The following is a 27,668-nucleotide window of genomic DNA, read 5'->3' on the forward strand; positions in this document are numbered from 1 at the left end:
GCAGATCGAAGAAACTTGAAGATGCCGAAATTAGCCACAAGTTTCCATCCCAAGTTAGACAGCGCGGTGTGGCTTACGGTGGCTGACATGGGCCGTCTGGCTGACATTGCAGCTCCGGTGGTTGACATTGCAGGTGGCATCGTGGATGTTCTAACAGACATAGTTCGTGTGTATCGTCCGGCTCTGTTCTCCATACGCCTCGGGAACCTTGACTACTCCGTACTTTGCCATCCCTCGGCATGGTATTGTTGCTATTCTTTGACCTTGCCGAGGTCCTTCCTTACAATGACTCCTGACATTGTATACCGACAGTTCTGTGTGCACGCCTAAAATACACGCAGGGATGAGGATTTCGATGCCACAATTCATATCTTGAATATCAAAAACTAGAGTTGAGCTTTCATTTAGCCTCATCCTGAAGGTACTCCGTATACCAAAATAACCAGTAGCATAAAAGGAACAAAACAAAATCACACTTAAAATCCAATTCGCTTCGTCATTCATTTCCATAGTCTCTAAGCAGATCTCGTATAAAGAAGAATGACCATGATAATCTTGGCCATCCGATCGCAATACAAGCCCCGAGGTCCTACCAATTCTGTAAGAAGAGACCAGAGATGTGGCATCTATGTGATATTGTCAGTTAAGTGTGATTACGCAGGAGCAAATGCTATTATATTGTACCTCATCGACAGCCGCGTCGGCATTTTCTGACAGCTTCAACTCGTCCAATATGGTTGGGTTACCTTGTGCGCTAGATTGTAGCATACGTTCCAAAGCAACTATGAGGCATCCCGGATCGCTTTGTGATAGCTGTTGCGATGTGTGGGCCTTTTTCAGCCGCTCCATCTCTCCCAGACAGAGCGAAACTAATGCGAGCCATTGTTAGTCCACCCTGGTTCGTTGTGGTCATGGGACGTGCCCATGGCTTACATCGTGGGTGCACTTACTAGTCGCCTGCGACACACTCTCATGGAGGCCCCGGGACTCCCACCGCGGCCATTGACGACTGTCTTCGTATAAATTCTGCACCGTGGTCTTGATGCGACGACTGCGGCTGGCACATTGGGCCATGGCAGGCAGGCTGCCGGGTTCGAATCGCGCTGAGTAGTACTCCAAGACCATTTCATCCAAGTTGTGGAACCCTGCGCCCGATATAGACCCGAGGAGAGCACCAAAACGTCTTGTGTTTTCTACCGCAGATATGGTGGGGATGCTTGTCCCCTTGTTAATCACCGATGACGGTTTCGATGAGGTATCTGGTATTGAGGAGCGGCTGTTTATGCTTAAGAGGGACTCGGCGGATTTGGGCGTGTAAGAGGGTAATTGGCTAAGCTGGCCCATATGAGTCGATCCGTTGGAGGAGTAGATAGGTCTTTGGGCCGACTCGCTAGATAGGAAGACTTAATTTTAATGAAATGGCCAAGATGGTGACAGACTATATTCCGACGGAGCATCAACAGCTTCAGGGGGCATGGGAAGGGGTGGGAGATGATGACTAGTCTGCAGAGGAATCAACTCACCTTGATGAAGAACGGCTGTAGGTTCTAATGGGCGACAAGGGCTGCGACTGCAACCTCGTCATATTGATATCAGATACATGATTATTGGGATGTTGTTGCGGTTGCTCATGGTGTAGTTGCATCGGGGATATTATCTCTCCTAGAAGCTCCATACGCATCTTCTCCATGTGGCCAATGCAGGGTCCTGTAGCCGCGCTGCATGTGCAGTTCTGAGGTGGCATGGAAGACTGCGGCATATAGTTCTCACTTTCCTGCATGGGCTTAGCCATCGGATCCACCCAGGACACACTCTGCGCCTGGTTAGCCATCATATCCTCGGCCATAATCATGTTGCTGCATTCGCTAGCTAGTAAACCAGTGCGCGGCAAAGTCGCATAAAAGGTCATAGACGAGGAGGCGTCTGGTTGCGAAGCCTGATTATCTGTGCTGTCGTTGTTGGACAGGCGTTGTTCAGAACCACCGCGTGAATGGTGCTTGTTTGTATTGCTAGCGTACTGGGTCTCTTGGTCTGTCTCTTCCGTTATGGCGCTGCTCTCGGCTTGTTTTCGAGCCTGGTTTATTTCCTGCACCTTTCGGCCTACAAGGAAGGGTCAGCACATGGTACAAAATAGAAGGGTACAATAGGTCAAGTGGATGCATACGGTGGTTTCGCTGTGCGATTCTGTTTTGATGCCTGTCGTCTTCTGATCAACATCCGTCCTAAAACATCACACCCCAAGGCATACACTCATGAATGACATCTCACTCACCTTCTCAGCTCTATGGCTCTTGGGCTGGTGGATCGGCGTGACTTTTTAGTGGTTCTTGGCGGGTTTCCCGATGTTTTCTCTAACATGCTATGCTGGTGATTGGTCTGGTGCAAGTCCCAGTGGAGGAAAGGTAAGACCAAGACAGTAAAAGTAAATGCAAACAATCAGGAGGAAAGAAAATCTCAAGTAATAGCCGTCCGCCCTAGCATATAGCCACCTTTTCTCTGCACGCAATCTCGGGTTTAGGAAGAAGACATCTTGCAGAAAAGCCCATTATTCAGAATCTCATCTAGTTATAGTGTGGCCTCGTTCCGGCCCCCATCTCTAGCGTGGTACTTATTTAGGATTACTGGTCTCACTCCATATCAGGCAGACCTCCCGCTACTAAACGCCCGTCATCCTCTCACGGTCCGGGATAATGTCTCCATTGCTTGAAGCCAACAATCGTCAGATACGCGAAGCACATACGTCCTCTACACGTCGCACTGAACATGGATAGAAGACTGTAGGCTGGCACTTTTGTGTGGGTTTAGTAGGATTCTGCAATCGTAAAGCCTCATCCGATTCCGCTTTCTACATAGATCAAAACTAAAATCTCAGTCAGCTTCACTATATATTACAGCCCCTCAATGCACTTGACTTAGCGCTCTCATAAGATGGCAATTTGAAAAGCTGTTCACTTTTTCCTTCAATAAGATACATGAAATCTTCAAATCTTCGATACCACCTGCCAAGGTCTTGTTCTGCTATATCATGCAAGTTGGAATCAGATTGCTTTGAATATTCAACACAAGTCATGATAATAATATATAGTGGTCAAGTGTACTATTATTGATTTAATAACTAAGCAAGCTCCGAGAAACTCGAAAGCACTGACACCTCGGTATTTCTTGTGGCTAGAACAAGATCCATAACGCTATTTAGGGTATTATAATGGTATGCGCTGGATCTAGGAGTCGCTATCCCTTGTAGACTAAACTAATCTGACATGGTCTAGAGCCAATGTAACCTTTTTGCCATGTCATTGGCCTAATCTAGCCAAAGAAGGCTGGGAGGGAGATCATTCCCAGGTTGAGTAGTTTCCTGCATACTAGTGTAACTTAATCGATCACGTCAAAAGGTGCTATGTTTATTTTTTGATTGGTGAGAATATACACTTTCCCCTAGTCATATGCATTGACAGGTATCATTTTGCACCTTTGAGCGATCAATTGCGCCATCTTTGCTACGCGTATCTCCGAGATACTTCTGAATTCTTTATAAGCCTTGCCCATTCATCAGCCGCGATACATTATACTTACCTATGAGTGTAACTGAGAATCAAGGATGGTAGTCTTGGAACGTATGAAAAGTTGGCTGTTTAAACAACCTCGGAAGTATGTATATTTCTTGCTGAAGTCGTGGCTGGATCTATACCGGCGGAATACCGCCGGAGTACCGCTTATGTCCGTCTTCAGTTAGCAGTGATCCGTAATGTGTTTTGACTCGTGCACTCGAGGGGCCCAGTCGTGGTCCAGTCGTTGGCCTCGGCTGTGGCGATCGTCTTATTTGCTTGAGACCAGTATGTATTTATTGGTCCGGCCTATTCGGGAGGAATATAATGCAGACGCCTACAAGGATAGGAGACATCCCTCACTTACTAGTGGGTAAGACCCAACCAACTCCTAGGAGCTAATGAGGTTTGACTCCGTATATAGAAGTAGATCTCTACATAGATTGATATAGCGAATTTCAATAAATACATGTATGCTGATGTTAGGGCAGGTGGGTCACCGCCAAAACGGGTACTTATCTGACAAGAAAGCAATGTTCTACCAAAAGGCCCACTATAACAACCAGTTGGTTGGTTGTCATTTCGGTTGTCATGTCAGGTTTCTAATTTATAGAGCCTCTTACCCCACTCTTAGTCCTGTCATAACGGGTACGGTTCGGGTCGGATCTAGCTAGCCCCGTCGAAGTTAAGGTCCACCAGATCTATATATGTAGTCCCGAGGTCAGGTGTTACTACCCCGTAGTGGGCTGACAAATCAGGTTGGAATATGAGTGTGGTGAGCACTAATATAGAAAGGGAAAGGTATAGGGTGCCAGGCGTTATCCAGTACATAGGTGTATAGAAGTTGAGACAGATATGTCTATATGATGGGGGCACCCAGAGAAGCACGTAGCCTAGTCCCAACATATTCCAGACGTCCCCGTGCTCAGGCGAACGACAGCATGTTGAATCAATACCATCCAATTATCAGCTCTCGCATTATCTCAAAGCATGTACCTGAATAACGGAGAGCGATCACCCAGCGAATCGGGATTCTCGGGATACTCTGAAGGATCCATAGCATCCCGCTTCCGGTTAATACGCTGGTACGCCATACGCAGAACGACGGTAGCTATCATGCCCACGACAACGAAAGCAAGCTCAAGGGAGTGGCCAAGAATATAATTCGGTGCATCTTGAGCACGGTAGAAGTTTGAGGACATGGCTGTTGGGAACAGAGCATTAGCTTGAATCTCAGATTCCTAATTGATGCGATATCTTTACCTCCAGCCAGATTTCCTAGTCCAATATAAATAGCCATACCGGCGGCTCGCTTGTAGTCCCCTGCCATATTGACACTGAGCCATGTGACATTTCCGGGGAATGCTGGATATATTCCTTTTGGTGTTATTGTTAGTTGGGATGTGTATGCGGAAGTTTGCAACTCGAATACACTTACCGACGACCGCGACGAAAATACCAAAGTACATAACACCCGGGACTCCCCGTCCAGTAGATGCGAGACAGATGATGAAGCCGATTCCGATCATTCCCATAAAGAACAGAATGAATGGAGAGCGCTGCTTGCGTCTGTCTGATACCCATGCTGCAATAACAGCGACAATTGCTGCAGTGATATAAATTGGTACCTAATATGATGTTGTTAATATCCGTTTCAACAAGGCTGTAACATAAAGAGCTTACAGTAAGGAGCTGGGCAGTCGAAGACTTATAACCTAGGTCCTTGATGATCGAAGGAAGGAAAAGAGAAATGCCGTATAGAGGACAGGTGATGCCCCAGTACACTTTGTACGGATCAGTCAATGATGCATTTAATACCCCAAAGCAAACAGAACTTACTGAATAGACCCAACCAAATCTGCCAGTCTGCGAAAGCATCAATGACATAGCGCATTTCGAATTTATCATTCGTTTGATCAATTTCGCGCGCGTCTGCTGAGTTTTGAATCCGTAAACTGTGGATCACAAACCGACGCTCTTCTTCAGTCAGAAAGGTAGCAGTTTCCGGGGAGTCGTGGATGGCAAATGGGGCTACAAGTGCCACAAGAACCGTAAGAAGACCCTCGAGAATAAAAATCCATCTCCAGCCAGCATATCCGCCCACGCCGTCCATTTTCTTTTAATTTGGAGATACATTAGTAAAGTTCCCACTGATGTCAGCGAGTAGACCACCTACAGCGATGGCGTATGCAAGAAGCCCAGAGAATGCACCCGCGACACTGGCAGCGCTGAAGAAGAGAGCTTGTCTGAATTGTGCTCGATGGCGTGGGTACCAGAGTGTAATGTAGTATGCCACACCGGGATACAAACCGGCTTCTATTTTGTTTCATACAATGATTAGTCTTGACCTGAACAAGATACAGTTTGGGAGGGGGAAGACATCAACATACCAGCAACGCCCAAAAACAATCGAGTTGCGAGCAATCCACCGTAATCATTGACAACTCCCATCAGGGTCTGGTTGCAACATCTCTATTAAATGGTGGTCGAGACCAGTATCAAAGAATGCGCGCGCTCACCATAACAATTCCCCAGGCGACCATGATCAAAGGAAGCCATCTTGAGGGTCTTAGCTTCTTTAGAAGCAGATTGCTCGGCAGTTCAAAGACGCAGTAGGTAAAGAAGAAGACGGTCACTACCCGCAAACAAATGTCAATTGGCCATTCTTTTGTAAAAACACGCAACCGAAGGGATTCATCATACAAGTCCAATTGTACTGCGGTCCTGTCATATTAAGATCATCAACAAGCCCTTCAATCTTTGCATTGCCGATATTCCCACGGTCCAAGAAGGCCAACAGATATAGCATGCTCAGCATGGGAATAAGACGGATGTCCATCTTTCGGAGAACAGCTTTTTCATCAACCCCCTCGAAGGTCGGCGGGCCGAGGCTGGATGCTTCCGCATCTGCGACTAGCCCATCTTGCTTGAGATCGGCGCTGTATGGGGAACCTTGGACAGTTGTATCCTCGAATTGGTGCAGGGAGGCCTTCTCCGGTGTGTCTTTTGAATCAACCATGGCAGGCAAAGAGAGATGAGAGAAGAAGAGAGTCACTCAGTGCGGACATCATTCCGCGAGTATTTATACTTATCCCTTGAAAAAGGCTTAGTGTGACCCGGGGTAAGTCCGAAAACTGGGGAGATCATCCCTTGGCATGAGGGGTATACCACATTAGGATAGACCCAATCGATGATCGAAACAGAGGAGCCTCCGCGCGAAACTACCCCAATACGGGCATTTCATCAAATAATGTGTCCCGATAACACATTTGGTGGCACTTGACGGTTGAACGGTTGATTGACTTCGGGTAAAATGACTCTGAAAACAATCTTGAGTGGCAAGTTGTGCCATAGCCGGAGACTTTCCCACTTTAATCGCTGACATAGTGCGTGATATGTCGAGGAATATTGTACGAAGTACATGTGAGTACAATGGGGACATGCGTGGGGGCACACCGTTTCCCCCCCCCCCGGTTACTGGCGGGCCGCGGCACAACCCATGGACGCTAAAATACCTGGTAATTACCATACCGTAGCACAATCCGCTTATTGCACATGTGTGTATTCTGAAAGGCCTTCTCCAGTGCTCCAGATTGCGTTGTATCTTACATTATGTATCCATAATACGATGTTGGGGTCTTACCTATGTACATAGGTAGGTCGGCCCTTATCTCGATCCACCACTTCCAAGCTTCAGAGTCAGATCATCCCATCCATGTGTGCATATACATGCCAACTGGTTTAAATTTAGCACCTATACGGTTTGGGTACCAGCAAAAGCCCTAGAGGGTTTGGAATATGAGGCAAAATATGGGAGTACAAAGCCTGTCTAACTGTTCTACCCAAGGAACGAGATTACCAAGCCATTACCTAGGTACGTATGATCTCTCAATTGATCCTTATAAACTATTCCGTTTAAACTCTGTTCCAAACTTTGGGATAAACTAACATGCCCTAGAAAACAGGAGTGATATCGAAGCAACAAATCCAGCAACCTGGTTGGGTAGCAGGTGTAGTGCACCCGAGACTAATAGTACCAAACTCCCTACGTGTGTACCACTCAAGTAGAGGGCTGGTAAATTTGATGGGGCCACATACACTCGCATTTTCAGAGCTCTGTGGTTGGTTGATGAGTACGGCAATTAGTCTCCGTGATGGGGAATGATTGTCCAACGGAGTGGTTATATATACATACTACAGCAGGAGACGAGCAGAGGAGAGCAGCAGGCCAACAGCCCTGGGTACACAGCTTGTATTTTGCACCCGAAGGAACGGGAGCGAAAGCGGGAATCATAAAGCTTTCGGGAGTGTTGTTTGTCGGTAGGGCTTGAGTTTGCAGAAAGAGCTAGACCAAGGGTGATAGGATGGTGAGATGCATTGTGCTTTAGGAAGGGAGGGTCTCTGAGGTACAAGTCAATTTCAATTCAAGTGTGTGTTAGCTCAAATGTCAGAAAACGGAACCCAAGAGATGGCAGCTTCTGGTCCTCATATATGGTCAAGACTAGCCGTTGAGGTGCCGTTGTGCTACCGGGGTATGCTTGTTTAACCCTGGAGTATACCCCAACCACTCACGTGGAATCAATTGTGGCCTTGGGTTGGACATAGGAACCCTTAGGATGTAGAGATTGGTTGTTGGCAAATTTAGGAGAGTATGTTCAATGAGGTTAACGGCCACATAAAATACCTTCCAAGGTTAGAAGGAAGTATCTGTCACAGATAGCTCTTTCCCTCTCGTCACTCACTCCTAACTCTAATGTTCTCTGTCCTCCTCACCTTTTCCATAATTCCAATGTACCGATAATAATTTGGATTGAGTAGCCATTATCTAAGGTCCCATTTGCTATTATCCGTGACTTTGACTTTTGGTTTGTTTCATGCCACTATCTGAATTGACCGGAAACCAAGTAACAATTAAACATCACAGCACCACGGATGAAAACAGCGGCGACAACTCACGAACTTGAGCGCTAGTAAATGGTTTCCTCGGGGCCACGCCAATGTGGAATGAGTCGATTGAGTTGCTAAATATAACTGCGTGATCTACAAGCTCAGGATCGGCAACTGAATTGATGGCTGAGTTGGAAACATCACCAAACGCGTGAAGGCATGAAATCTTTCTTTCCCTTGCTTCCTTTTAAGCTGTTCTCGCCTTAGTAGAGGCATTTAACAGATAATATTACACCTTTGCCCGTTTGCTCGAGAAGCCTCCTAAAGGGACACCTGGAGTGTCGTAGATGACCATTTCACCCGTCGAGGATACGATCCCACTAAACTTCATGCCGATAATCCTTACAGTAACAAATAATGTAGAACTAATAGTCAGACAGAGGCACAAGCTTACAGTATCGAGGCCACTTAGCCACATTTGCCCTCAGAGTTAGATCATCACGGGAAAGGACCCGAGATTCAATCATCATAGCATCATAGCCCCATAACCTCTCCCCCTCGATCAAAGTGGCCACAATGACTATCACTCGAGACCATATCTCACAGGGCTATCTCCCACCTGAAAAGTCTCCAATTTCCAAAGCAAGATGCCATCAACCCCGTGGACCAAGCCTGACACAAGCACACGTCCGATCGCCGTAATCGGCGGCGGCGTGATGGGCCGACGAATCGCCATGATGTGGATAGCCTCTGGCTTCACGGTAATCCTATGCGAGAAAGCCCTTGACTACGGCGCAGCCGTAAGCTACATTCAGGAACACGAAGCCGAACAAGCCAGCAAGCAAGGCACGGAACCCGCGGAGCTGAAAACAACAACCTCGCTACAAGAAGCCGCGGGTAACGCATGGATGGTCATCGAAGCCATTCCCGAGAAGCTGGAGATGAAGATCGAGCTCATAACGGAACTGGACAAGATCGCCCCGCCGGACTGCATAATCGCCAGCAACTCGTCGTCCCTTCGGACCAGCCAGATGATTGTCAACACGGAGAAGAATTACCGCATCTGCAACGGTCACTACTACATGCCGCCAGACCAGACGTACTTTGAGGTGATGTCGTGTGGCCACACGGATCCTGCTATCTTTCCGTTTTTGATGGAGAAGGCTACTCAGGCTGGGTTCAAGCCTGTGCATGCTCAGGTTGATTCTACTGGACTGGTTTTCAATCGTATTTGGGCATCGCTTAAGCGGGAAATTTTGCTTGTCTTGGCTGAGGGTGTCAGTGATGCTAATACCATTGATGAGATGTTCAAGAGTTGGTTCAAGGCTACCAAGGGTCCTTGTCTGATGATGGATACTGTTGGCTTGGATACTGTGTACAATATTGAGGTTGTGTATAGCCAGCAGCGTCAAGTGGATACCACTGCCATGAAATGGCTGAAGGAGAATTTTGTTGACAAGGGCAATCTGGGGGCCAAGGCTGGAAAGGGTTTACTTGGATAAAAATCATTATAGATTGTTTTTTTAGAGATTGCAATACAAAAGTTTCTAGAATACACCATTGAGGCTACAGTTCTAGAAGAGAGACATGATATGACACTAACTGGAACTATTTATCAAACGTTATCTCTACAGGTGTATACCTACATTTGTACTTCGTTCTCTTTCCGTATTAGTGCTCAGGTCTTGCCGCTTTTTGCTTACTGAGTACAACTGAGCACGCCCACTTGGCTCTTAGGATGAGCGAATGGGCGACTTTGGACGTCTACAATCTTGACCTGTACATAAAGTAACTAACATGGATTAGTTCGTTCCTTCTTCTTCTTTCTGATAAGCGCTAAGCGTATAAGATCAAACTTCGAAGCCCTCTTGCCAAGTCTTTTTCCCCGTGACTAAATTGGCCCCCATGCGCTCCTAGGAGCCTACTAGCCAGAGTGCATTGCGATGGATACTCCTAAGGCTTACATTCTGTTTCTTACCAATCATTTATTTTGACGCATGAGGCGAACCTCCAGGAACACCCTATCTTTCTCACATTTCTCGGGCTGTGCCATCAGTGTTTACCTTCAAAGAGGCTCGAGAGACACTTATTCTTGAGTTGCCCACTCCTAACAGCGGCTTTCGGATCTGTCGACCACATTTCTGCTACGTCTCCCTGCTTCTGCCGTGAACTGTCCTCCTCTTCGTCTATTCACCGCACACCAATAGTAGAAGGAATGTCATCGAAGACCCAGCCCCCGACCGTTCCGCCGACCATGCGTGCCTGGGTACGCCGGCGGCGCGGTCCTGCTAGTAGCGCGCTTGGGCTGACCACCGATTATCCAACCCCCGACGTGCCCACGGGCTCGTCGTCCGACGTGCTAATTCGCGTATCAAACGTGTCACTACAGTTCAGCAGTGAGATGATAATGAAGATACTGCCTAAGCTGCCTTTCACCAGCTCGTGGATCCCAGAGATTGAGTTTTCCGGCGTGGTAGTAGCGGCTGGCGCGGGGGCGCCGGCAGAGCTGCGCAATCCGGGCTCACATGTCATTGCCTTTCAAAACATTCCTAGCGCTGTGATCATGGGCCACGGCGTGCTGGCAGAATATGTGCGACTGCCTAGCAGCCAGGTCGCACGTATCGATGGCGGTATTGACATGGCGTCGGCCTCGGGTATCGTCGGATCCGGTAGCACCGCGCTCAAGATGATTCGCACAGCAGGTGTGCGCGAGGGTCACACGGTGCTCGTGAATGGGGCTAGCGGGTCAGTCGGTTCGGTGCTCGTGCAGCTGTGCAAGCTGCGTGGTGCAAATGTGGTCGGCGTGGCTAGCGGAGGCAACGAGCCTATGGTTCGTGATCTGGGTGTAGATGAGGTAGGCACAGTTGCCAGTTGCAAACGTTGCATAAGAAAAATGACTAATATACAAACAGTTCATCGACTACCGCGAACATGAATCGCTGCCAGCCTACCTAGCGCATCAGTATGGCGACAAGCCGTTTGACTTTGTGCTTGATTGCGTCGGCACGCAGGCACTTTTTGTCAACTCCCCGGCTTATCTTAAGCCCGAGGGGGCTCTTGTAAATATCGGCATGCTCGAGGGCATGTATGTGACGGCGTGCAATGCCATGCTTAACAGCTGGCTGCCAATCTGGCTGGGCGGCGTGCAGCGTCGCTATATAATGTTCAGCACGCCCCCTTCATGTGACGACGCAGTCTACTTAGCACGCCTGATCGAGGAGGGCCGCTTGCGTATCCCTGTCGACTCTGTCTTCGACATGAAGGATGCCATAGATGCCTACGAACGCATCGCGACAAAGCGTGCGCGTGGCAAGGTCGTGGTCAAGGTGCATGAAAACTAGGCCGCAGCCATTTCGAGGGCGAGGTGGCTTATGTTTGCAGAGATTGATCGGATTTAGTTTGTACGTTGCTCCCCCACTGTGGTGCCGAGTGGACGCGTATATGAACCACGATACACAGTCGTCTATCGGCGTGTCGTGGGCTAGAATGGTAGAGGCCGTGCTAGACTTCGCCAGGGCCTCACAATGGTTTTGGAGTCACGCGCCATAACGGTAGCTTATCAGTACGTTTAAGCCACGGCAGTGATGCTATTGACTCTTCAACAGAATTGATTACGAGGCATACATAGATCACCCGGACTGAAATCTACTTGTGAGCCTGGCTCTGAGCACCCTCATAAAAACGCCGGTGGCTGAGGAAATCAAGTATATATACGATAGTTAGGTATAGCTACATAGGTACGTCGATTTGCACATTTTAAGCCGTTTCCACCGCCTACATTCTAGCTACAACATCGGGGGGAAACATCTAGAAAAAGGACATCTAAAAGGACTGAAAAAAAAGATACCAAAAAGACGTCACAAGGCCGCATAAGCGACCGGTATTCATGTTGGGTATAATATAAAATTGTATTCTCGGCCCCGGAATTATATAGGTTCGATCCATGTCGCCTCGGGCAGTCCAATTATAGGACAACTAGTTGCAAATCTTTGACAGACCGTGAAACACGATTCGAACCAAATGGGCAGCGGCGAGGGAGAAAATTACCCTCGGAGCCAGTCGCCAAATTGATATACAAGAGTGTTGAAGAAAGGTAAGGATAAAAGGAAATGACCAAAAGAAAGCGAAATAGGGCATGGGAATAGGTATCGATCGTCCAAGAAAAACCAGACGGGGAATCAACGGTCATCAAAAATATTAGTATCCAGGAGATACAATGATAAGAAATCACAGAGGCAAGGAACGCGGGTAAAGTAAAGTGAGAGAGGGCAATCAGAACAAGACGACGGCAACAAATAAGCGCGCTCTGAGACCTCGGAGTAAAGGGTATAGAGTGGAAGGCATTAGAGTAAGGCCCTAGGGTGCGACTTGCAATCATTAGGGTATAGCACACCCATAGGGCCAATTAGTGCAAAAGGGGGTTGACCCGTGAATAAATTAGCCAAACAAGGTTGAAGACAAACGCGCGAACGAAGAAGTCATGATCAGAGAAAGAATAATTAAGGGGATTTCCTGCGACGATGGACTTTCCATTCCGCTTTGGCGACACGCATGAACATTTCGGTGTCTTTGATGGGAACCCAGCTAGTGAGGACTTTCATGATATTCTCAAAGTCGGACTCGAGAATGATCTCACGCATGCCATCAATAAGGGCAGCAGATGAAGCATGCAAGACGTCAAGACCTTGGCCAAATGTCCTTGGGTTCTCAGGAATGGGGACACTGTTCTTCCCTGCAGAGGTTGCAGGACGGCCAGTGTGGTCTTCGGCATCTCCAAGGAGCATGAAGACATCCCACACGCGAAGCTGAGCTGGGAAGGGGATTGAGTAATTAAAGAGAGTGAGGTACCAACGAGTGCCGTAAGCTGTGGGTGGGATTCCAACCTCGTTCTGCAAAAGTAAGCGTTAGTAGACACTCTTCGTGTTTCGAGCGAAATTCACTTACTAGTTTCGTGGCCACTTCTCCTCCAGCGAGCCACTCTCGCTCAAAGTCGGCCAAGGCCTCCATTAGACCAGCAAAGCCAGACTTGTATAGCTCTTCCAAACCTCGTAGCTGCCACAATCTGACGAGCATAATAAAAGAATGTTCCTCGTCGTAGTAGGCCAGTAACGTAGCCGCAAGTGTTGCCATTCCCTGTACGTAGCCCGTGTCAGGGAAATATAACGACATGGCGTGAAGGACGCGGAACAATAGTCTTTGGCCACCCCGATAACGTCTCCGGAACATTATATGGCTGGAGATCGTCCGTGGCACATCTATGTCAATCTGAACATCGTCCGGTGACGAGATGAACTGGAGCTCATTGAAGGCTTCGATGAGCTCGTCCGCAGGCGGACTGCCCTTATGGCGTCGGGCACTGGCCTCAAGGAATGAGTACCAAGCCGTTGACCGCCACCGATCTGGAATGCCTTTCCAAGTTCGCTCGATCAACTTTGAGCTCTGAGTGTCAAACTCAAAGGTCATACCACCGCCATGCTTGTTCTTCTTCGTCGGCTTAGCCATCTTGGTCCACTTGTCTTCACGCTGCCACTCCTTCCTTCGCATTGCGCGAGTAATTGGTGCGTCTTCTTTCTCGTCACCAGATGGGGTGGGCAGAGTGAGCATGTCAGCCGCCTCATCTTTGGCCTTTCGGTCTCGGTTGTGAGGCAGATGATTGGTCGCCGCACGCAAACGAGACGTCGAGCGGCGCAAGGGTGGGCCATAGTTGCTCTGTGATGAAGATGGACGGGCGCTTAGGGAACTGTGGGATATTTTGCGGGCTAGAGATGGACCATTGAAGGAACGGTTGCTGGCCGGAGCGGTTGGTGGGCGAATTGAACGTTTCCGCCGAGGTGTCTCAGAAGCAAGCAGAAGGCTAGTCGTGACTCGCTGGAGCGGGTTAATATCGGAGCCATTGGAGTTCTTTGCAGGTCGAATGAAGCCATAACGATCAACTTGTTCTGCGCCGACATTTTGCCAATATTCAGCGCCGCCTGCTAGCTCCTGGGTTTCCCTCTTGATTCGGATACGCTCCGCTTCGACAGACGCCCTTGGTTTGGTTTCATTTCCAGTATTCGTATCGAGTGATTCAGAGGTTTCGGAATCCGGGACCGCGCCCTCTTCCCATAAGACCCCGTTTTCTGAGGCCATTGCTTTCGCAACTTCGGAGTCGGTAACATTGTCTTCGCCCTTCTCGTACATCAGCCGAACTCGCCGTGATAACATATCTTCGTCTGCCGAGATTGCCCTGCTCGGAAGGCTAGTCTGCCTTGGGCGAAGAGTGCCCTGGGGTCTGGCGTGCCGTGGGACCGCTTTCGGTGTTCCATTCTCTCCTTCGGGCCGGGTCATGATAATGGCAGGGGGCGGCGCAATTTCAGATGTCTGTCGCTCCAACTGTGGACCACAACTCTCTTCCGGTATTTCCTGACATGGCTGGCGTAGCTCTTGAAGAGGTTCCTTCTCTTCCAGGCTTTGCTGGGGCGGGTCTGGTTGTTGCTCGGGCTGCTCGTCTAGCTTCTGCTGGGGCGGTAGGTCTGGTTGTGGTTCGGGGTGCTCCTCCAGCTTCTCCTGAGGGGTTTTCGGGCGTGGACGTTTCGCATCACTCTTGATCAGACTCCCGCGATTGGAAAACTTCATCGGCTTATCCAGACCATCCAACGAAGAAGTCGGTATATCTAAGGGAATACCAGTAAAGGGGTGCTCGATCTGAGGCACTGGCGGAGGCTCTTCGGAGCTGAGTTTCCTCTCCATCTCAAGTGATCGTTTCTTCAAACCACCCCACTTTCTTTCTGACCACCGGGAACCCGGCCTTGAGCCTGGTCGTGAGCTGGGACGGGAACCTGATTCATTCACAAGAATGCTGGGCACGCTGCGCAAGGAGGGCGCGCCCTCCGATCGAATCGTTCGAGTTTCATCTCCAACGGAAACCGATGGCGCGAGCCGTGGGAACATAAGCGCGGATGCACGATCATCACTCGAACTGGCTGACGCAGCGCTTGTGCTGAAAGATCGGCCATTGGAGGCTATTGGCGCATCGCCTGTGGGCAAGGAGACCGACCGGTTTGCAGGAGGGGCGGCAACGGTATTTTCAAAAGGCACGGCGTGAATTGTCGGATTGGACTCCGATCGGTCGGGCGATAACGATGCAGGAAGCTCATTCACCATTATCCCGGCATGACTTGCGACTCTGCGCGTAGGCTAAAATCGCGTGAAGGAAAGGAGTGTGAGGACAAGCCGAAAGGGAGGGGGGGGGGGGGGGGGGGCAGGGCAGATTAAGCGAAAATGGAGATCCAAGTAAAAAGGAGCGACAAGGGGAAAATCACAAGGGAAGTTCAGCAAACAGAATCTCCAGAATTAAAATTGAGAGATACCTGGAGGAGTGGAGTTATTTTGGGTCGGTTCTTGGCGCCTCTTTAGGTCAGTGCTGGACCTTTAACGGGGGCATCTTCGGGGGTTTCATACCATCCCCTGTAGTTTACATAACTACATAGCTACATGTATGTATATATACGAAATCTAATATCTCCCTAACCATACTATTAGCAATTCTGTATGTTGTACTCTCTTCTGTTTCTCATTTCCCTCTTAAAATAGAATATCAAGGGGGTTGTCCCACCACTATGGGCCGCGTGTGGATCGGGAACAAGGAGTATGGTGGAGTACGCTAGTTCTAAGGTGCTTAGATTAGCATCATTGCCCAACGGATGTGACATCAAGAGGTAATCTGTTCAGTTGTATCCGTGCATACCCAACTATGGAGTACGTGGACAACACAGAGTAGATGCAATTCAAACCCCCCAATTCCCCCCCGAACGCCCCAGATGTACAAAACGCGTGGAACTCCTGTAGCCGAGGCTTGGATAACCATCAGCTGTCAATGCTCAATGCAGTCAAAAGGGGAAAAGCCCCCAGCTAGAACCAACGCAAAAAGAAAAAGTATCATAAAGGCGTGAAACGGTCAATCCGGCGACCCAGCGTTAGATCCAGCTCAAGCCACAGCAGCTGTGTGAGCTGATGGCGAGTCGCGAGTTGGTCGAGCCCGATCCACAGGCTCTTTGGGCAAGAGTTCGATCTGACGGACTAGGAAGCTCTTCTCATCCGTAAATTGATCATCGTCAGTTCGGTCCTCCAAGAATTTAGGTAAAAACCTCAGCAGTCGATCACGGTTATTGATCAGAATTCGTTGCACCGGCACCGATTTAGTCGGGTTGGCCACAAACACCTAATCCCTTGTCAGAGCGAGCCCTCATCTGCGTTAGGAGTGAGTTGAGGGCAAACTTACTTTGAAAACATGGAATCCTTCGTATTGTACCATCTTGCGGTCGTCCCGCAGCAGTTTCATGCAGAGTTTGAGATTATCTCCACTCTCCACGTATGCCATCATCACATTGTAGTTCGCACGGTCCAATAGGATCTCCCCCAAAAGCTTGATGCTTTGACGCTTGGTGACATACGAGTCCGAGTGGACCAGGATGTTGTTGAACCGCCCAAAGAATAGTTCAAAATTGGTTGCCAGGTACGAAGTCACGAGGCTCTTATGGCGCGTCAAAATCTCCTGTAAAAGATATGTCAGCCATTTATCATCAACCTTAGAATAGCCATCAATCTGAGCCTTACCCTGAATGTGGTGAACGCATCTGCGCTGACTTCGAAATTGCTCTTGTCGATCCAATCAAAAAATCTCCAGAACACACCATCCCCCCGTTGCGGCTGGTTAGGCTTCACGTCTGATAGTCGTATCGCCGATTCTCCTTCACTGGATTGGTCGTACAATACAATCGCGGTGATGACGTCGAATTTCAATGCCTCTCGGAGAATGACGCCACATGGCATTGCACTTTGACTCTGCATGTAGCCACGGCATAACTCAACAATGATTTCTGGCCGATGGTGGACAAGGTATGAGATGACTGGAGGATCCTTTTCGGCGCCATATGAATTAGGCCGGAACCGAAGGATATGGGAGAATACGGTCTGGGTGTCTTTTCTGGCTTCGAAGGGAAGCAAATGGATGCTTTTGGATAGATCAAAAAGTAGATCTTCTTGAAGGGTTGCTTGGACAAGTGCATGGACTTGATCCACTGATGCTGAGACCTCTGAACATGAAGATTATTGGGTTAGCTCCTTAACATTGCGCGTTGGGTATTACTTCCAGAAGACTAACCTGGTGTTCCTTGTACTATCACCTTCATTTGACTGAGTTGCTTAGCCAGCTCCTCTTCGGCCTAGTTGATTCGTTAGTGGAATTCTTCTCTCCATGTTTCATGTCTCCAAACGAACCTTGGGAGCATTCTGGGAGTCATGGATCCTCAGTAATAATTCCTTGGTTGTCCGGACGATATCAGCAGGTTGCCGCGACCGGCCACGATTGAAAAAGAAAGCCATGGTGAGATGGAGAGAATATGCGGCAAATTGAGAAAGAAACTGGAGATTAAGGCGACATGGAATAAGTTATAATTGCAACGGGAGAATCAAGATCGAGTCCAAGGGGAAGCAAATGTGATGTATTCGTCTGCAAGTTGCGAATAAACAAACCAGGGCGGGGCAACGGGCAACCGGGGGGCTCTTGCTGCCTGAGGCATCCGCTGATAACGGATTTTTTTTTCTCTATCAAATTGCTATCTCTGCCCCTCCCCCTCCAAGCTTGAAACAATTTGATATTGACCATTTATAAGTCATGTCAGCTTCCAATGCCGTGGATCCACCCGTGGGTGAGAGATTCCCTGACTCGCATTCAGTATCGGATTCCTCCGATTCTAGCAACGAGGAGGGCTGGGAAGATGTCGAGCCCGATGAGGAGTCGCAACCTGTGGTTGGCCTCTTCACCGAGCAGGTCTACCCTGATGCGCGCTCAATGCTAAAGGAGTGCAAGGAAAAGTACAATTTTGATCTATTGAAGATCCAGAAGGATCTTGGTATGTGCAGCTTCTACTACTCTTACGGGGGGCCCAACAATTAAGGCTAACTATTTTTCCGCTTCTAGATTTAGATTTCCTCGACAACATCAAGTTGGTCAACTACGTCCGCACCGAAGTCAAGAACGGAAACAACACCCCCGATGTTTCATCCAAGTCCAAATTCGAGGATGATGTTTACCTCAAGCCCGTTTTGGAGGACGATGCTCTCTTGTACAGCTTGGACGATCTTGCCGAAGAACAGGGCGAAGACGCTGCCCCTGCCACCGAGACCAACCGACAGGTTCTCGAACTCCAGGAGAACTTGGAGCGATTGCAGACCCAATTCTCCGAGTACCGTCTTGCTGTGCAGAAGTCGATGGACGACCAATTGTCGAAGGAGGATGATAAGCTTGCTGAATCCAACCCTCAGCCCTCGGCCAAGGCTGTCGACAGACTGCAGGATGCTGAAGATGGATATTTCGTCTCGTACGCTTACAACGGTAGGATATCCCGCTCAGATTATCATGCATATAAAACTAACATAGTCTAAAGGCATTCACGAATCTATGCTCAAGGACACCATCCGTACCGACTCTTACCGCGATTTCGTGTACGAAAACAAGCACGTTTTCAAGGACAAGGTTGTTCTTGATGTTGGCTGTGGCACTGGTATTTTGTCCATGTTCTGTGCCAAGGCTGGCGCAAAGAAGGTCATTGCTGTCGACAACTCGAACATCATTGACCGGGCTAAGGAAATTGTCCACGACAATGGCCTTGAAGATGTGATCACGTAAGACTCATAATCATCCCCCAATAAAGAGAAAAGTACTGACTCTATTCCAGTTGTATCCGTGGAAAGATCGAAGAGGTTACTTTGCCCGTCGAAAAGGTCGACATCATCATCTCCGAATGGATGGGTTACGGTCTCCTTTTCGAGGCTATGTTTGATTCCGTCATCTACGCCAGAGATCGTTACCTCGCTCCTGGTGGCCTTATGGCTCCTTCTCACGCTACCCTGCGCCTCGCCCCTTACGCCGATCCGGATTTCATCGCGTCGCACATCTCTTTCTGGAACAACGTCTACGGTTTCAAGATGGACAGCATGCTTCACAAGATCTACGATGAGGCTGTGGTTCGCAGCAACCAGCCCACGACCGTCGTGGGAGAGTCTCAGATTTTCTTGACACTTCCGCTGCACACCATCACTGTTGAGGAGCTGTCATTCTTGAAGGAATTCCAGGTTACCTTGAACCAGGATGTTGACGCATTGGATGGATGGATTATCTGGTTCGACATTTTCTTCATGCCCTCCAGAGAGTCTATTCTGCCTGAGGATGCCATCCCCTCGGACATGCAAAAGAAGGGAATTGTCTCCTTCACCACTGGTCCTCATGGAACCGAGACCCACTGGCAACAGACTGTCCTTCTCATTGACCATGCCAAGGACCACGCTAAGCAAGGTTCCCAGGCCTTGAAGAAGGGCCAGGTCATCACCGGCAAAATCGGTTATGAGAAGACCGAGAAGGGCTCTCGGGGAGTGGACATCAGTGTTCAATGGGAGTCCGATGCAAATGAGAAGGGGGTCCAGCTATGGAGCCTCGTATAGGATCGAGCGATCTTTTGATGCGTTTTCTGATGAACTAAAAGAGATATGACCACCTACATAGAAAAGGTTTACTTAACCCAGTGAATATAAAAATGAGGTTTGCGGCCTTGTGACGTCTTTTTTGGTAGTCTTTTTTCAGATGTCTTCTGAGACATATTTTTTGAGACGTTCCCTTATTAGCGTTGTAGTTGGAATAGAATATTGGTGAAAACGGTTTAAAATGGCCTTGCATATAACATTAGATTTACATTTAGTAACAAGCAATATAATTAATGGGTATCGTTGTCGTAATTTGAGTCATGATCTCGTAGAACAAATGGAACATCTAGGATTAATTCTTTGCTTCAGAATGTTTTTCCTGCCTGGGAGCCTCAGAATGTTCATCGTGGCGATGACGATGACTGCGATGAGAGGAGTGGTGATGAGAGCGATGATGAGAGTGATCTCGGCTTTGATCTCGACGGCGACGATGATGTCTCTCAGAACTTCTTCTGTCTTTCTCACGTTCCCTGTCTGGCGCATCTAGTTTGAATCTATCAAGGCTGTTCACTGACGCGGATCGTCTTCGCCGATGGCTTGACCTCCGTACCTCCTCGGCTTTCAAGGTTTCGATCTCTCTTCGCTTCTCATCATTCCACCGTTTCCGTTCCTGCTCTGTTGTTTTCAACTGACGCACTCCCCGCTTTATGGCTGCGAGTGGGTCATTCGCACTCATACGCGCCTGTGTCCTCTCTTTGCGTCTGGGGTCCTCGTTACCCCACACATCTTTCTCAGGCATCGCCCCTGGCGCAGTTGCATTTTGTTCTGAGGAGGAATACCACGGTTTCCGACCAATAGTCTCCTTGAAGCCCGCGGCGTTGGAGAACCTCATTGTGTATTGGTCTTCATAACTGCGCTTCTTCCGTGCAGTTTCAGCCTCTGCTTCGGAGTTCTTCTCTGTTTTAGCACTTGCGGCTGGGAACAGGTTGATATGGCCGGCCTTGTCTAGAATCGGGGCTTGTGCTGCATCAGCCTTGCGAGAGGCGAGCATCAACTCTTCCCGCTTAGCAACTGCTTGCGCCGCATCCTCCCGAGCGTATCGTATATCTCGATCCGTATCATCTTCCCCGGCAACGCGCCTTCTCTTACGAAATCCTCCAGCGTCGCCGGCGGACTTTCTGTCTGATCGAGGCCCGGGTTCAGACGACAGATGGGAAGGCGCCGGTGGGGGTGTAGGCGGACGTTCGCCGCGAAGAATTTTGATCCTACGTTCGGCATCGACCTCTTGCATAATACGTTCATCTTCTTCTTCGCAGGCTTTGGCTTGCGCCTCGTCGCGCTTGACGCGTTCGATATTCTCGACGTTGTAGACGTTCCATGACTTTTTGCCGAGTAGATGGCTATAAAATAATTAGCGGGATTCGTAGATATTAAAAAATCGAAAGAAAAACCCCAACTTACAGAGGCATCTTGGAAACTGACCCTTGCGTGGAGGTTGCTCGATAGCAAAGAGCTGGTCTTATCGATAATGACGTCCCCACGGCCCGACGCTGTTCCCGGGGTGGCCAAATGCCCCGTCGACAGCTTGACGGCTCCAACTCTCTTCTCTTCCCTTCAAATTTGATTTGCTTTGGATATCAGCATATATCCAGCAAATCCTTGAACATAAAAGTTTGAGAATTGACTCCAGGTCACTCGCGCTGCCGAGCCGACTGACTTACACAGTTGCCTGCTCCTTTCCCGACACAGTGTCACTAAAACAATAGCTTTACCGATTCTCACCTCAACCTCTGTGATTAGCGACAATCAATCGGTTCATCATGTTCAATCGTGGCAATATCCCGAATCCGTTCGGCTCCAGCGGACAACCCTCCCCGCAGGGTCACCCGAACCCCAACCAAGCACCCCCACGGTATGATACCGATCGCTCCCCCTCGTCCAGCGCAGGCTATGCAGCTCGGATCTGTGATGATGATGTGCCGATGACTGATGTGTATGATGATCTAAGGGGTTACGGAGGCCCACCTCCACCAGGAGGGAGACCGCCGCAGCAGCAGATGCCTTCCAGGATGCAGTCCGGACAAAGAGGTGGAGGCCAGACTTGGACTCTTCATCCCAGTAAGAGTCCGAACGAAAACTACACATTTGGAAACCTGTGAGTATTCTCTGGCGGGCCTATTACTCTTGGGGACTAACACACAGTAGCGTCGCTGTTTCGCCGCAGGACATCCCACCTTCAAGAGATGGCACCGACGTTCTCCTCCTTATCAATGACCTCTTCGTCTTCTCCGCCCGCCCTCTCGATGGTTTCCCTCCCGGTTACATGAGCATGTCGGACCCTCAGCGAACATGGGCCAACATCGGATTGAGAGATGCCATCAAGGTGCAGCTGTACGATCCGTTTAGCCAAGGCGGCCAGGCCTACCTAGGCTCCGCGGATGTTGAAGTCAGCTTCGCATCTACCAAGAAGCGGGTTGAAGCTCCTTACGACCAGGATGAATTGGCACAGGCGGTGATCAGGGTATGTTGACTTCATCCCAGTCCTGAATACATGCTAACAAACCCCAGAACTTTGAGAACCAACTATTCTCGCCTGGCCAGAGAATTCTGATGGATAACAAGAGCATCCCGCTCTTACTACAGGTCAAGACCGTTCAGCGGGTTGATTTGACGTCAGAGAAGGCTGATCTTAGTTCTGGACAAGTCGAGACCGATCCTACGGCCAGAGGTATTCTCACACGGCACACTCAACTCAACTTTTTTAAGGATACTCAGACCGGCATCAACGTGAAGCCATCTAACCGCCGCCCGGCAGCCAACTCTATCATCCAACCAGGCTTCAAGTTCCAGGACATGGGTATCGGTGGTTTAGACTCTGAGTTCAGTACGATCTTCCGTCGTGCTTTCGCCTCTCGCATTTTCCCTCCTGGTCTGGTCGAGAAACTTGGTATTCAGCACGTTAAGGGTCTCTTGCTTTATGGACCTCCAGGAACGGGTAAAACTCTCATTGCTCGACAAATCGGAAAGATGCTTAATGCTAGGGAGCCCAAGATTATCAACGGTCCAGAAGTTCTGAACAAGTACGTGGGTCAGTCGGAAGAAAACATCCGAAAGATGTTTGCGGATGCCGAGAAGGAGTATAAAGAAAAGGGTGACGAGAGTGGTCTCCATATCATCATCTTCGATGAGCTGGATGCAGTGTGCAAGCAGCGTGGTAGCGGAGCTGGCGGTGGCACCGGCGTCGGCGACAGCGTGGTCAACCAGCTCCTTTCGAAGCTCGATGGTGTCGACCAACTGAACAACATCTTGTTGATCGGTATGACCAACCGAATGGACATGATTGATGAGGCTTTGCTGCGTCCCGGTCGTTTGGAAGTGCACATGGAAATCTCGCTCCCCGATGAACATGGTCGAAGCCAGATTCTCAACATCCACACCGAGAAGATGCGAAACAATAATGTCATGGATACGGATGTTGACTTGACCGAGCTTGCTCATTTGACCAAGAACTTTTCTGGTGCTGAAATTGCAGGTTTGGTCAAGTCTGCTTCGTCCTTTGCTTTCTCCCGCCATGTCAAAGTCGGTACTATGGCTAGTATCAATGAGGACGTGGTAGACATGAAGGTCAACCGGGCCGACTTCCTCCACTCTCTTGATGAAGTCAAGCCTGCCTTTGGTGTGTCTGAGGAAGAGCTGTCCAGCCGCATTCCATACGGCATTATCGACTATTCCCCGACTATCAGCGAAATCCTGCGGGAAGGCGGGTTATTCGTCAAGCAAGTTGGAGTGGCTGAGTCGACTCCACTGTTCTCTGTGCTACTCCACGGTCCTCCTAGCAGCGGCAAAACCGCCCTGGCAGCACGGATTGCTATTGACTCCGGCTTCCCCTTCGTTAAGTTGATCAGCCCCGAGGACATGGTTGGCTTTAGCGAGACAGCAAAGATTTCACACATCAGCCGAATCTTTGACAGCGCCTACAAGAGTGCTACAAGTATTGTTGTCATTGACAACATCGAGCGCATCATCGACTGGGTGCCGATTGGTCCTCGCTTCAGCAACAGCGTGCTGCAAGCTCTCATGGTTTTCCTAAGAAAGCAGCCAACTCACGGACGTCGTCTGTTGGTTCTGGCCACGACCACTGAGCGTGCCTTGATGAAGCAGCTAGACATCTACAACTCCTTCGACTCGGATATCATGGTTCCCAATGTTAGTTCTTTCGGTGAACTACGGTTCGTCATGGACAAATCCGGTGCATTTGACGCACAAGAGATTGCGCAAGCTCTTGAGTCAGTCGGTGGACTTGCGGATGACGGGCGCTTGAGCGTCGGCATCAAGAAGGTCCTCTTGGGTATTGAAACGGCCAAACAGGATTCTGACAAGGTTGGCCGCTTTGTTCGCGTTATCAACCGCGCTATTGAAGAGGAACAGAGTTTCCAGTAAACATTGTTATAATGGGCGTTCTTTTTGCTGAGTACACCTGGGATTGTAACTAGATTAGTCCTGAAGTATATAGCTGCTTACAATCCTTGTTTCTCTCCTGTTGGTATCTTTGCAAGTCTATTTCTCGCAAACGTCCAGTCAAAGATTTGATCAGCACATTCTATGAGAACTAACAAATGGCATACACGACACAATATCGTTCTAGCGTATGACGAAATTATTATTTTAGTTCAGATTGGCACCATGTTCATCCAGAGGCTGGAGTCATGCTAGTTTGTCATGTTGACTACTTGCAGGCACCCAAGCCCAAAACACTACAGGTCTTTTATATAAATCAAGAGACCGAGTATCTAAACTCCTTTTTAATTTCAGCGTTTACTTAGCTCGTATTGAATTTTACATGTAAGGAACAACCGTTTTAGCGTGTCAGGCCAGATACATCAGTCTTCAACGTCAAACTCGCAGTTACACAACAGCATACCATACGACTGTCAACGGTGCTCTACAACCCCAGAGAGATTCAGGCACACTTCAAGGCCTCGTATTACAGGCCTACAAGGCAGCGATTCTTAGGCCATACGGAAAAACTGGTAAAACCAATACCATTCAGAGAACCCTCTCTACTATACGTAAAGAGACACAAATTACCTATCCAAGATATACACAAAGACCCAACCAAAGAATCCAAAGCGCGCCAAACCCAACGAAAAAGCCAAAAGATCCAAAAATAACCTCACATCCATCCCAAGATCCCAATTTTTTCCATGTCAAGGGGGGGTTACCCCATCATATCAGTCATCAAGCAGCCCATCGCAGCCCAAAGAAGGCCCAATCAGTAGTCATCGTAGGCGTACTTCTTCGAAGAACGACGGTACTCATCAGGATGGGCCTTCTCGGCCTTAGTCTTCAGGGCACTATTTCCAGCCGCGTGTGTCAGCCTTCTAGAAGCATACTCATCGGCGCTAATGCCGCAGGCACGGCGCTGATCGACGTGCACGTGCCAAGCTCACACCGGCGGAGCGGAAGCCCCTGTCGCGGAGCGGAGCGGAACTTGTACGTCCATCGTACCACATTGCCCGGTTCTAGGGGTGGATTTTCTTACCTGACGCGCTTTTGCGTCCATTCCAGGTCGCGCTTTGTCTCTCGTGCGGTTTTTAAGCCTTCGGAGAAATTCGCTCGTGCGCCTTTTAGTCGGCGTTGCGCGAGAGCTTGTAGCTCGAGGAGTTCTTGCTGCTTTGCGTTCAACTGCCCAGATCTGCGCGTGTAGGCGCTGTTAGCATGATGTTTGTGAAACTTGGGATATCTTTCTCGGGCTTGTTTTGTGAAGTGCCATCTCCTGGTGGTGGTCGCTGCGGGGGTGGAATTGCGAATGTCGGGAAAGTGTTCCAGGGAAACTCACGTCTGCGCTTGTCGTGCTAGACCCTTGTCTAATGGTGTTGGATCAAATGCGTCTTGCATGCGGTCGCTCAGGACCTCCACGACATCGACGCCGGAGTACGATGCAAAGCTGGAGTCGTACTCGCCGGCAGAGCTGAAGGTAAGCCCGCCAGAGGAACGACTGCCGGCGGTGGTGCTTGCATCAGAGAAGTCTGGTGGGGAGCCAGAGACTCTGGAAATTGGGTAGAGAGATGCTGGTGCTGGCGCCTTGGAGGGTGCATGGTGGTATGGGTAGGCAGCAGGCTGGTAATAGTGACGCTGGGTGGCCATGGCGACGATTGACTGCAACAACAGCAAGTGTTACAGTGGAGTAAAGAAGAAGTATGAAGCTCAAGTGGACTTCAGTGAAGTAAGATGAATCAAGGAGATGGGAAGGATGTGGAAGAATGTGCAAACGGGCCTAACTCGGAGTGATGGGAAAGGAAGAAGAAGGAAGGACAGTCTCCCCCGGGCCAGACGGGGATTTTATAACCTTCCGCGGAAAGTCTTCTGTCCGGCGGATGCTCCCATCCTGGTGGAGGCGAGTATGATGGCAAGGATTGCGAAGGCCTCGAAGGAGCCATTGGACCACTCGGGGCACATTGACTCGCACCCCTCCCTCTGTACCTCCAATCCCCGAGCTCCGTCTGCACGTATGTCTCCGTATCTGCCCGCCGATTTGCCTCTTGGACCGCCTTGACCCCGCTCAGAGTGGAAAAAAGACTCAATGTGTCTGGTCGAGGACGCCAGCCTTCCTCCACTAGGGTTTCCGCCATTCCGTGGCGGCGTGGTGCAAATCCGGTCTCGATCTACGCCCCTCTTCCTGGTCTAACTTTTGGGGCCAAAGCGTGGACTGGAGGTATTCAGGAATTGACTAGAAAGGACATGGAAGGTGGGTTTGAAGAGGGTAGGATGGGTGGAGTTGGTGGGAAGGTGAGATATAAATATCGCCTTGGCCGTCCTTCCTTCGCCCACTTTTTCATGACTTTTTTTTTTCTCTCATCTCCCATAATTATCTCTTTTTTCCCGCCCTCGTCCCCGTTAGACTGAATTTTTTCTTCAAAAATTCGGGGGCTGGGAAGAGGACGATCAAGGTTGATTCGTTCAACAAAAGCCCCAAAGATAAGACGAACTACGCAAGAACCGGTATGACATATTTCCCCCTCTAACCGTCCAAGTCTAACATGATGGTTAGTTTATCAGTTTTTTATACATATAAAAACGTTGGAGTTGTATAGTTGTGGTCAAATACGCCATTCTGCGAAAACCCAAAAGATCGGAATGTCTCGCGGCCTTACATCATCTTTGGGATCGGAGCCCAAGAGCCCAAAAATAAGGATCGCTGCATTCAATTCAGGTCACACGGATATTGTTGGACATCACTGCATGAACTAAAGGACCGTGAGAAAGATTGGCATTCGAAACTGTTCCCGAATCAGTGAGCCCATGCTTCCTTTGCAAGGTTCTAACAAGAATCATCCCGGCAATATATGAGCAAAAAGGCAAAGTGGTGTGACCAATGCTTAATAACTCCAGGTCGAATGACAAGACAAAGAAGTCAAAAAACACAAAGTGAACATTGATCCTTGTCCCTCTGTTCGTCTGCCTGGATGCGGCTGTTATTGCTGCACAACGACGAGAAAGCCCCCCTTCTCGCACGAATCCACCAATAGCCATCATATCCATTGGCAGCAGAACAAAGAGAATTGCTGCATCGACAAGCGCTCTAGACGCCTATTAACGTGGGAAGAGAGCACGCAGCTAGCCCCCACTCTATGCAGCTGGCCGATGACTTGCTTGACGATAGCTATGGGGCCTGTATGATAAAGGGAAGCCATCCGGCCAGCCCCGTCGGAAATACTATATGAGAAAATACTGTACCGCCCACGACCCTTCATCATTGGTCCCAGATACTTGCTG

General features: G+C 49.3%; 10 protein-coding genes across 10 annotated transcripts; 4 read left to right on the plus strand and 6 right to left on the minus strand.

Moving 5' to 3' along the window:
• Positions 1–515: 515 nt before the first annotated feature.
• Positions 516–3,184, minus strand: N7455_006677 (uncharacterized protein; the record flags this gene model as incomplete). Its single annotated transcript, XM_065605404.1, has 6 exons — positions 516–626; positions 685–869; positions 951–1,390; positions 1,524–2,100; positions 2,165–2,184; positions 3,150–3,184. 6 exons carry the CDS (start codon positions 3,182–3,184, stop codon positions 516–518), a joined length of 1,368 nt encoding a protein of 455 aa, XP_065461258.1.
• A 1,344-nt stretch (positions 3,185–4,528) lies between these two features.
• On the minus strand, positions 4,529–6,564 carry N7455_006678 (allantoate permease family MFS transporter; the record flags this gene model as incomplete). Its single annotated transcript, XM_065605405.1, has 9 exons — positions 4,529–4,749; positions 4,809–4,922; positions 4,984–5,173; positions 5,229–5,329; positions 5,385–5,661; positions 5,722–5,861; positions 5,936–6,017; positions 6,065–6,180; positions 6,249–6,564. The coding sequence occupies 9 exons, from the start codon at positions 6,562–6,564 to the stop codon at positions 4,529–4,531; spliced, it is 1,557 nt and encodes a 518-aa protein (XP_065461259.1).
• Positions 6,565–9,079: 2,515 nt separating this feature from the next.
• Positions 9,080–9,934, plus strand: N7455_006679 (3-hydroxyacyl-CoA dehydrogenase family protein; the record flags this gene model as incomplete). Its single annotated transcript, XM_040958370.2, has 1 exon — positions 9,080–9,934. One exon carries the CDS (start codon positions 9,080–9,082, stop codon positions 9,932–9,934), a length of 855 nt encoding a protein of 284 aa, XP_040811279.2.
• Positions 9,935–10,647: 713 nt separating this feature from the next.
• On the plus strand, positions 10,648–11,773 carry N7455_006680 (NAD(P)-dependent alcohol dehydrogenase; the record flags this gene model as incomplete). The annotated part of the gene is made up of 2 exons (XM_040958308.2): positions 10,648–11,286; positions 11,345–11,773. 2 exons carry the CDS (start codon positions 10,648–10,650, stop codon positions 11,771–11,773), a joined length of 1,068 nt encoding a protein of 355 aa, XP_040811161.2.
• A 1,158-nt stretch (positions 11,774–12,931) lies between these two features.
• N7455_006681 (putative TBC domain protein) lies at positions 12,932–15,575 on the minus strand (the record flags this gene model as incomplete). Its single annotated transcript, XM_040958293.2, has 2 exons — positions 12,932–13,321; positions 13,377–15,575. 2 exons carry the CDS (start codon positions 15,573–15,575, stop codon positions 12,932–12,934), a joined length of 2,589 nt encoding a protein of 862 aa, XP_040811210.2.
• Positions 15,576–16,398: 823 nt separating this feature from the next.
• N7455_006682 (Mo25 family protein) lies at positions 16,399–17,795 on the minus strand (the record flags this gene model as incomplete). Its single annotated transcript, XM_040958364.2, has 5 exons — positions 16,399–16,632; positions 16,693–16,965; positions 17,028–17,506; positions 17,575–17,635; positions 17,691–17,795. 5 exons carry the CDS (start codon positions 17,793–17,795, stop codon positions 16,399–16,401), a joined length of 1,152 nt encoding a protein of 383 aa, XP_040811207.2.
• A 244-nt stretch (positions 17,796–18,039) lies between these two features.
• Positions 18,040–20,017, plus strand: N7455_006683 (protein arginine methyltransferase RmtB). The gene is made up of 4 exons (XM_040958379.2): positions 18,040–18,325; positions 18,394–18,807; positions 18,860–19,097; positions 19,151–20,017. Exons 1-4 carry the CDS (start codon positions 18,088–18,090, stop codon positions 19,911–19,913), a joined length of 1,653 nt encoding a protein of 550 aa, XP_040811169.1. The 5' UTR covers positions 18,040–18,087; the 3' UTR covers positions 19,914–20,017.
• Positions 20,018–20,244: 227 nt separating this feature from the next.
• Positions 20,245–21,443, minus strand: N7455_006684 (uncharacterized protein; the record flags this gene model as incomplete). The annotated part of the gene is made up of 2 exons (XM_065605406.1): positions 21,354–21,443; positions 20,245–21,292 (listed from the first exon to the last, which is right to left on the minus strand). The coding sequence occupies exons 1-2, from the start codon at positions 21,359–21,361 to the stop codon at positions 20,245–20,247; spliced, it is 1,056 nt and encodes a 351-aa protein (XP_065461260.1). The 5' UTR covers positions 21,362–21,443.
• A 269-nt stretch (positions 21,444–21,712) lies between these two features.
• On the plus strand, positions 21,713–24,332 carry N7455_006685 (AAA family ATPase SEC18; the record flags this gene model as incomplete). The annotated part of the gene is made up of 4 exons (XM_065605407.1): positions 21,713–21,804; positions 21,901–22,047; positions 22,098–22,413; positions 22,461–24,332. The coding sequence occupies 4 exons, from the start codon at positions 21,713–21,715 to the stop codon at positions 24,330–24,332; spliced, it is 2,427 nt and encodes an 808-aa protein (XP_065461261.1).
• An 832-nt stretch (positions 24,333–25,164) lies between these two features.
• Positions 25,165–26,039, minus strand: N7455_006686 (KxDL motif-containing protein; the record flags this gene model as incomplete). The annotated part of the gene is made up of 3 exons (XM_040958273.1): positions 25,165–25,246; positions 25,435–25,587; positions 25,732–26,039. The coding sequence occupies 3 exons, from the start codon at positions 26,037–26,039 to the stop codon at positions 25,165–25,167; spliced, it is 543 nt and encodes a 180-aa protein (XP_040811172.1).
• Between the last annotated feature and the right edge of the window lie 1,629 nt (positions 26,040–27,668).

This window comes from Penicillium solitum (assembly GCF_028829755.1).
Source record: "Penicillium solitum strain IBT 25940 chromosome Unknown utg000004l_segment0_segment0, whole genome shotgun sequence".
Classification (NCBI taxonomy): Eukaryota; Fungi; Ascomycota; class Eurotiomycetes; order Eurotiales; family Aspergillaceae; genus Penicillium; species Penicillium solitum.

Bases quoted from the DNA above. Each gene is read 5' to 3' on its own strand.
- N7455_006683 (XM_040958379.2), top strand. From the start codon at position 18,088: ATGTCAGCTTCCAATGCCGTGGATCCACCCGTGGGTGAGAGATTCCCT. The intron at 18,808-18,859 runs GTAGGATATCCC...CATAGTCTAAAG, and splicing joins CGTCTCGTACGCTTACAACG to GCATTCACGAATCTATGCTC. The intron at 19,098-19,150 runs GTAAGACTCATA...ACTCTATTCCAG, and splicing joins GGCCTTGAAGATGTGATCAC to TTGTATCCGTGGAAAGATCG.